General features: G+C 31.0%; 1 protein-coding gene across 1 annotated transcript; it reads left to right on the top strand.

Annotated features, from left to right (window-relative positions):
* On the top strand, positions 1-2157 carry LOC114931116 (uncharacterized). The gene is made up of 2 exons (XM_029303108.2): positions 1-18; positions 709-2157. The coding sequence occupies exons 1-2, from the start codon at positions 4-6 to the stop codon at positions 2155-2157; spliced, it is 1464 nt and encodes a 487-aa protein (XP_029158941.1). The 5' UTR covers positions 1-3.
* The last annotated feature ends 8103 nt before the right edge of the window (positions 2158-10260 follow it).

Here is a 10260-nt window from a genome sequence, read left to right as displayed (position 1 = left end):
GAGATGGTGCATCAGCTGGTTGGTACAAATTCATTAATTAGTGGAAAATAATTAATTTTATTCAATGCTGCTAATCCAACGTTGCTAATAGCATAGTGCTAATTAAACTTGACGTCTGATTCTTTTACACGGTCTACTTATAAACAGTTATTTTTTCAGGAATTTTTTTTTTTTTTTTTTGAGCAGTTTAAATAGTTTCAAGAGTTCGGGAATTTTTATTTGAAATTTATGAAATATATATTTTTATTTTTGTGTTGCAAAAGTTATTTTATTTAAACATGTATATGTAAATATATTTTGATGTGTAAAACAAATTATGGATATATGGAATACGAAATACGAATACAAATTGTGTATGTACGTAGTAAACACACTTGCATAAATTAATGTCATAAAAGTATATAGAGTTCTTTATTAATAAAAATGGAAAAAAAAACATGATTTTTTTTTAAATATAGCTCTTATAAACGTACTATTAATACAAATTAATTTTTTATAGTGACTATGTTAAAATATTGTAATTTCTATTTTATTGTAGTTATAAATATTATACAAAACTTTATCAAAAATTTTATTTTATCAACAAAAAAAAATTATACGTATACATAGCTATTATATGTATATCTTTACAGATACATAATTAATATAATCATGTAAGATTCTTTTTAAGCGATTATATTTTATAAACAAAAATAAATCTAATTACAGATTTTGCTCTGCATGCTGTCACCGGCAATTTTCGGCCAGCTACATAAAACGAAGGATCCTAATGATGAACCATTTTTACCAATACATCCCGTCTACCCTTACAGCCCTAAACTAATTAAACGAGGCATCGAGACAGAATCAACTTCGCAATTAACGCCGGAGTTGTACGCGCCGAAAGTCGACGCTAAGGATTCTTACAGTTCCAGTTATAGTAATAATGATCAAAGAGATTCCTCTTACGATTCGTATCCCAAAAATAACTCCCCTACGTCCGTGTATCCTCCGTATTCTAACAATGCGTATACTTACACCAATATACCTTACGTCTTTTATAATCCCTATTCTACGCAGTACGCGGTGAATCCAGCGTCATATTCATCCCCATCGTACCCGAATTATTATTACCAGCCGTCCTATTACTATCCTCATTATTTCAATCACGCTTCTCTTTCGCCGTCGCCATCGTCGTTGTCAGGTGTCGACTATCGAGAGACGACATCGCAAGATTCCACGGAGGCGGCGGAGACCGACAAGCAGAACAAGGACAAGCAAGGCGTACAACCGAAGGAGAATGAGACAAATCAGGACGCGTCGACGAGCCAATTCGTGGACGGCGGAAACTACATATCCGGCAACTTGAGAGATCTCGACGGGCAATCTAGCACGTATAAGATAGCCAGTCCGTATAATCAACTCGATGGCCAAGCGAAGGGCCTGCCGATTCCCTTGCCGAGAACGACGTACAGAGTAATCAGCGTAGGGGGACAGCCAGTCGGCCCGGATTACCCGTTGCCGGAGTCGTACGTCAAAGTTCAGCAGATGGAACTGATGAGTCAAACATTGGCCAACTTATTGGCGCAGAAACAAGCCGATCAGTCTTACGAGAACAATAGGGACGTCTTAAGCAGTGTCAACGATGGATCGTACGCGAACCAGGACGTTTATAGTCAAACCACGCCGTCATACATGAGTCTTTTGGGCCCGAGAACTAAAACTGGTGTGACTTATGTGATAAATGTCGATGGTACCGCCAAAACCAACGGGGGACACACGAATCTTCGCGATTCTGCGCTTCAGAAGACCTCAAATAAGGATACGAGATACTCGAGCGTTCGTTATGTTCAAAGACCGATGTTGCAGACGTACACGTCATCTGATATTCGCGGCAAGCATCGCGATCATGTGATCAATGGTCGACCAACAAAACAAAGAGACGAATACAGTAATTATGGTAGCATCTACGGTCAGTCCAGTAATAAACAGGAGCAGAGTTACAGAAATTATCAGAATCCATCGAGCTCTTATCAGAATAAAGATTTTGCTGTCACATCTCAAACGCCCCGAGTTTATAATTACGAGTACTCTGCTTACGAATCAGGTCAGACGCAGCAGACACAAGATAAGATCAGTCCGAATAATGGCAATTTTGGAGCTAAAAAAATACAGTAAGGAATGATATACATAGTATTGATCTACAAATGCGATAAATGATGCTATTATATGTAAGATTGCTATAATTATTTTGTGTGTTGTTATAGAATTGTAGAATTGACGCAGTTTTTTACTCTAGAAAAAAATCTTATATATATATAAGTACTTTTTATATTTATATTTAAACTATTTACTACAGTGGAAAAATTTAATAAGAAAATGTAATTTGTTGCAATTTTTATTTTCCTATTTTTAAATATTAATTTTATTACTAAATTATTTAAATTTTATTATTCAATAAAATTCAGGAAGCTTAAATCAAAATGTATAATAATTTTATAATCATAAATTACGTTCTGTATAGTAAATATTATTATTATATTTAAAAAAAAACATATCTCCTTTTCTCTCTCTCTCTCTCTCTCTTTCTCTCTCTTTATAAAGTTATGACTGTATATTGATATTACAATTGAAAAATTTAAAGCTGAGAATTATAAATAAAAAATACTGCATAAATTGGAATTTAAATATCTTGAAAGATATTTTTAAAAGTTATGATAACTTATTATTGAAGTAATATATTTAAAATTGCACAATTGCAAAATTAATTTTATTTTTAATATTGTAGATTTTTTTATATTTATCTGTTTTTATTTTAAATTTAATTAAACCTGCAAAGCAAAATGTTTTACAGAAACTTTGCTTGATATTTTCAAATGTTTACTTCTCTTTCTTTGTTACTTTTATATAAAGATAAATCTTGCGTTGTTTTCACGTGTTTTACAAAACAAATTAAATTATATTCTTTATATACTACATTTATATATACATATATATAAGACCTGCATATACATATACTTTGTATATTTTCATTAATTTATTTAAAAATTTAAATTGAATATATTTTTTAAATTAAAAAGATGTCTAATATTATTGATAGCTGCGAGTCGACATTCTAATAGATCCCGACGTTCCATATGATTTACTTTCGCGTTAGCCGCTAAATGAAAGGCTTGCCTGCAGGTGTACAGATTACCACTTGATACGATTATGCTTATATCACCTTTCTCGGTCCTGATACTTTCTTCTGAGGCGAATGTCACTTTTATATGTTATCGGCGAAAATGCAAACGTTCAAAGATATGAATTTTATGAAGCGTAAAAAAAATAAAATGCAAAAAGTTCTGATTTTTTTTTCTTACAAAATGATGTTAGTATTTTGTATGCATGACGAATTTGTTTCGAAGTCAGAAAATTGTGATGTCGCGTCGAATCTGACCTGGTGTGACCTGACGATGCGAATCTATGTGTGAACCTTATGACCTACATACGCGTAGCAATTTTAAACACTCATTTTGTAATCACTATAATAAACGACGATAAATTTATATTTCATTTAATGTTTGCACTCCTTTCTCTCCGTTGCAAGTACAACGAACCAATGTTTTCCTTTTGCGTTTATCTTCGTACTTTACTTTCGTTTGATGAGCGACAGGTTCTTGACTCTTTTCCTGCCATGTTCTTTTGGATGTAATTATACACACACGTCATCATAAACTGCGACGCGCATGGAAATTTTGCGAATTAAGATACGGATGTGGAAGCTTCAAGAATTAACCGTATCATTAAGATTATATACGCTTTATGCGCTTGATAATTAATACATGTATGATAGCAAGTATTTTCATATTTTTATGTTTGTAATATTGAAGATATTGATCAGTTTTATCAGATATACACAGGCTTTCTAGGAAAATAATTTATTCAAATAATAAAATGGTTATGGATAATTATGTTCAATTATTATTGATTTATATAAAGAAAATATATATTTAAACGAAAAATGTAGTATTGTACTTTTACAATGCTTTAGAAATTTAGAAATATTCATGGAAAGTTGATTGAAAGTTGATTTGAAAAAAACGTAATTAGATAAATCACAATATAACAATACCCAATTTTATCTCGAAATTTTGCAAGATCATCGAAGGATGCGCCGCAATTTTTCTGTTGGCCGTCTTACTAATTAATCTTGCACTTGGTAATTAATTCTGCATTATATGACGCATCTTCTTAGCGCGAGGCTAATGATTGTTTAAAATTTTGGTCGCCTCTCATCTTAATGTGACTCGCATGAGTCACGGTCACGGCATCCGAAAGCGGAAGAGATCCGGATCACGGCAATGTCCGGTTGATCGTCCGACACGAGGCGTGTCGGTCGCAAAAGGAAAGGGGAAGTGAGATTCCGAGATCAGACAGTCAGACATTCGAATCAGGTCCGGCGCAATAAAAAGCCGTAAATGAGATAAAATAATCTTATGGATTTATTGCTCATAAAGTTTTATTTATTATCTAATTTTATGAAACTATTGCCTTTTAAATAATTGTTCATCCACATCTTTTTTGCAGATGTAATAAAGATTTTTCAGACATTTTTTTACCTTAAAAAATAGGAAGACTCCTGATAAAAAGAATTATATATTCTTATCATTATATATATTATATATATAAGAATTATATATTACGTTTTCTCACATAATGTAAAATGTCAAATTATGAAATGTCTATCAAAAATTACATAATCTAAAAATTATATAAATAAGATTTTTCTATAAATATACATTAAACATTTTTGATTGTAAATTTGGAGTCACCAATGTAAGAAATTCTTCTTTATCTTTTATATAAAAAAATGTTTAAAGAAATCATATTAAATATTTTTCTATTTAATTTTTGGATATTTTTTTTATTATGGCCCCGAAATAATTAAGAATTTTGTTTCTCTCTTGTAATTTCCATATATCATTTATATAAAGAGAATCGATATATTCTGACAGAATTGCGTAGAATTTATGCGGGGTGCAATGCATCTTATTGCCAATCCTGGCGTGAACGTACATCGCAGCAGGTGAGGTGAGAGCTTCGCACCGTTTTACTTTATTTTGTGCATTCTCGTGCGCGCGCAAGTATGCCGATGGTTTAAAATAAAATCGGATGGACCAAGCCCGTTACTTTCTCGCAGCGACTTGATATCGATCGGTAACATACACGGTGACCCGAAAGTTCGAGAGAGCTACGGTCGACTGGACGTACTCTGAGAGTACGCTCGATGTAAATTCTGGAAAACGAGGCTGCAGCTTTTGGCAATGTACGGTAGAAAGTCCCGTACGCACGCATGTGTACCGGGATACACATTACTGTAACTAAAGCATTATTTTCTCTTTATGTTTACGAGCTGTCACGCGTCGTGACAAGCATTATCTGCATTTCGAGTTCAGGAAATACGTATTGTATCGGAAAAAGTATTACAATACTCAGATTAATTTATGCGGAATATGAGAAAATTATTGTTATTTATCTGGTATTTCTCGACGTTGTTCATTCGATGGTTATTTCTTTGAATCTGACAAAAAGTTACACGCAAAATACAATGTTTTATATTGATTTTTACTACAATTTTTAATATTCTGTTTTAGTTTTAATTGTACTTTTTTTCTTTAATAAATTGATACATTATTATTAAATAAATTTTAATTTTATAATATTTATTAAGATTCTGACTATAGCATAACATGAAGATATAGATACGTATTTTTTATTTATTAGAATGACATATTAAAATACATACATATATACAAAAACATACACACATTCAATATTAAAATTCTATCGATAGAAAGTTTCAAACCTTTAGCTTTCTAAAAATTGTGAGCAATGAAACAAATAAATAAAATAAATAATTAAATACAGCATCTTCAAGACGTCTACAACAAAAAGTACACGAAGGAAAGTGTACTTCGTTAATTGAGAACTGAGGGAATAAGTGCTTTCTAGTAGTACTAGCCATCGATTTCCCAGTCTTATTTTATGAGAGAAATATGCAAATTGCCATCTTTATTTGCACATTATGTCCGTATAATCAATTGAATGAGTTTCGAAAGCGACTGGGTAGTGTGGTCAACTTGGATGAGTGTAAAAAATTTTAACAGATCACTCGATAGACAGGTGATCGTAGGCGAACTGAACCCGGCGACTGAACTCGAGAAAGCGATCAACCGGAAAGGTCAAATATTTGCATTTTATTTGTCGCTTCTCAGAAGCAAAAGTACGCTCATTTAATCGTCGCTTTGATCTAATTTGCGTTTTTCGTGCGTTTCTTTCTGGATGTGTTTCGTAGAAGCGGTATACAATTCCGGTCGAGAAAGTTTTCCGTTTTAATTACAGTTAATTTTCAGCTTAAGCGCAACCGCATCGACGATCGTTTCTGCAAGTAATGCGTGATCGGTATATATGGATGTGATCCACACCCATGGTCAACGTATAGAAAGTCCTGGTGCAGTTAGGTTCTCCTTCCTTCCTCATCTTTTGCTTCCGCTTTGGTAGGTGAAATATACTCGAGAATATCAGAGAAAAGGGTTCACCTTTGTGCGATTCGAGATGACGGAACGTCTCGGCTTTTGCATAAAGAGAGAGAGAGAGAAAGAGAAAGAGAGCTCGACAAAGAGATCGCGAGTCATTACGAGATCTCCTTTCCATCCTCGCCATCCTTTCCCTTCCGTGATTCCCGACTACATCGATCAACTATTTTTGTCAGAAATCTGTGCAAGAAAAGCGGTTTTCTTCGCTCTTTCCTCTCATTCTTCCAGGTTCCCCATTTCCCATTGTCTGCAACGGAATAAAATACGAGAAGAGAGAGGCAGAAAGAGTTGAGAGAGGAACAGACTTTCCGTTTATGAATTTTCAGGAACATCTTACCACGCGATTGTCGTGATAAGCGATAGTCCGCTTGGATGACTTGTCGGTTAACCACCATCACTTGATTTCGATCGAATAAACAGCACGGTGTACAACTACTTGAATATACAATGCAATCTTTTACATTATTCTGTAATATAGTCCCACGTTGTATTGTTGTCAAGATTACTTTCACTAATAACATCGTTTATTGCAAAAATGATTCATTGTTAGATAACCTTGCAAATTGTGAGTCAAATAAGCTTCGACGATCGCTCGAATCTTTTAAAATAAAATGTGTCTGTCTCGAGGCAGCAAATTCTATAGATAAGAGATTGCCATGGTTAATAACTTATTTTAATATGTGTATTTTTATTTATTAATATTTTAATATATTGACATATATTTTATATAATGTAATATGTTACAGTTATCAAAAATTTGGAAAGAAAATGATGTAATAATATATATAGAAATATATACTAGTTTATTAACACGTGTAAATTTATCAGCATAATTTTTAATGAGTTATAATGGAATTTGTCTGCTTGACATGAATACCAAAGATTTATCAACGTTTTTGAATTGAGTAATGAGATTGCATGTCCAGATCTCACAGCTCAATCTCGCATGCGATTATTAGACACGCAGTGGTGAGAATAATCCGCTTTTCCACAAGTGCGTACGCTATTATATCGTTCAATAATCGGAAACCGCCGCTTCCTGCGAGACATCGATCATTCCCTCCATTGTTCAACACCGACGTTAACGTTTGTTTCTCATTACAAGTCTGAATTAATAAACAATAGATTGTATCAAAAATGTATGATAAATGTTGCAATGTTGCATATGTTAATAATGGCGACGAATTCGAATTCTATTACACATTTTATTAATTAAAATTATTTTAAAAACAATGTTTTATCACACATTTAATATGCTTCTTATTCATTGGGTTAAATTTAATAAATATTATAATTAAGTTTTTATATTAAAAAATTTTAATAATATTCTTAAACAAAAACATTATTATATTAAAAAAATTAATTAAAGATAATCAATTAATTGAAAGTTTTTTTCGTACTTTCTCTAAAAATTAATGAAATATTAGATACATTACATTTTATTAGTAAGTTTTGTTTACTAAATGTAGAAATTAAAACACATTGACTTGGTCAATTAGCAATTTAATGCACTGAATAAGTGAGAGCGATAATTATCACTGTTTAATGGCAATGAAAAAACTACAAGCGATTTACGCGAAGATTATGAAGGCCGAATGGGTCTACCACTATCGTCAGTTTATTAACACACTTCAGTGCAATCTGTAGATTACTGCCTGCTGCGATTGTACGAACGGAATGTATATAGAAAGACGATAATGATTAAACGTGAAGTTCGTTTCTAGCTTGATTTCTTCGATGATATATCACGTTCTCAGGAGATTGCGATTTAATAACCAATTTTTTATTTTTCTCGTTAATTTCGTTCTAACGACGCGTCGAAGACGCCGTGTCTTTCTTTTTATGAAAAGATTAGTTTTCCACTACCTATTTGATGAATGTAAAATAAAACGTTTCGAGTAAAATAACATTTCCTTATTTATCAATTATGTTAAATTATGATTTTTATTTTATAAGCACTGCGCAATATGAGAATATTTAAATCGTATTTCGCACATGAAAGTATGTAGGAATATGTCTGAAAATCACTCGATTTTATTAATTTATTTAAATAAATCTAATAAATATATTTTTTTTCCAAAAACTTTTTTGGAATTTCTATAATTACATATCTGACTAAAAAGTAATAATTTTTTAAATTGTTTTATATTATCTCATTTTTGTAAATAATTGCAAAAATTAATTTCTAGCATTGCTAATATCTATGATATTAGATTTTCAAGATATCAATCTCTGTTTCTCTCTCTTTCCTTAAAGAGATTTAGTTACATGTTCTGAAACGGCGAGGAAGCAGTGAATATCTTCACACTTTTACTCGAATCGCGATTCTTCTACGTGATCCACAGCCGACACGGATTATCACACACTCTTTGATCAAGAAGTGAAGTGTTGCTCGACAGGGGATGTAGCGAGTAGGGGTAAAGGCTATATAAAGAGAACGCATATTTGCTTCGGTTTTATAGAGTAGAGCTAGGTCCTTGTGTCGTGTTTATATTTTTTGGTATATTTACAACATGGTAAGTATATGCTTTTTAAATGTTCCTACTTAAATAATTAAGTGTGTAATATTACATATTATCTAATTGTTGCAAAAAAAATTGCATAATGCCAATGAAGAGGAAACAGGATTCTGACACAGGGTTATTTATTCTGTAATAGAATTATTGATCAAAACGTAACTTTTAGTAACGATAAACTTTTTTTGGAAATTTATATTTATAAAATATAATTTTTTACAATAAAATAAAAACAAGAATTTTATTTACATAATATACATTTTTATGTAATTATTTTATTAAATAAATTATTTTATCAAAAATTTTTTTAATTTATAAAATATTATATATATTATAAATTTAATATTTTTGTAAACTAACTAATATGTGCAGTAAGAGCATAATGTTTCTTTAATATATTTTTTTATATTTATTTTTGAAACGTGTATTTTTCAAAAAAATATTACAAAATAAATCTCTTGTAGAGATTATTCGAATTTTAAAATCTTGGCCGTGACCAAGTAAAATTTGATGCCTTGTGCACAGATTTTTAATTCTAACGAAAAAATTTAGTTTCGTTGAAATAACGCACTGTCATCCGCGATTTGGCTCTTATTGCCTGTTTGACACTTTAAATTTATATTTACAAAATAAATATTAAATTCTTTAGTATGTAAAAGTAGAGAGAGATAAAATTATATTTAAAATATTTCAAACTAAATAAAAAATTTCTAACTAAATTTTTGATATTCGTAAACAATCCTTTTCCTTTCTGAAAAAAAAATTAAATTGTAAATTGATTTTAATTATTAGACATTATAAAATAAAACAATAATTATTTTCATTACTAACTTCTAATATAAAAATTAATGTTTTCACATATTACACAAAAGAATTTTATAAACTATTTTATATCAGTAATATTATACAATATAAATTTCAAATTAAAATCATGTATTATATAAAACATAACTGCAAATATAAACCTAATAGGTTCTGTTATAAAACATGATTTGTGTACGATTTTTATTTTTACATTTATTGCGATCACATAAGACATAAAATAATCGTTTCTCACTAGCAATGACACAATTAGTATGGCCAAAATGGCTATTATGTATAGCTTCTTTTTGATATATAGTATGGCACGCTTACAAGATGTGTGAAAATTGAGTTGCCGGGAATAAAAAAAAAAAGAGAAAGATGTG

This window comes from Nylanderia fulva, unplaced genomic scaffold (genome assembly GCF_048542155.1).
Source record: "Nylanderia fulva isolate GAGA-0341 unplaced genomic scaffold, ASM4854215v1 Scaffold3, whole genome shotgun sequence".
Classification (NCBI taxonomy): Eukaryota; Metazoa; Arthropoda; class Insecta; order Hymenoptera; family Formicidae; genus Nylanderia; species Nylanderia fulva.
The sequence above is the reverse complement of the archived record's forward strand: the minus strand, read 5'-3'. Positions and strand labels throughout refer to the sequence as shown.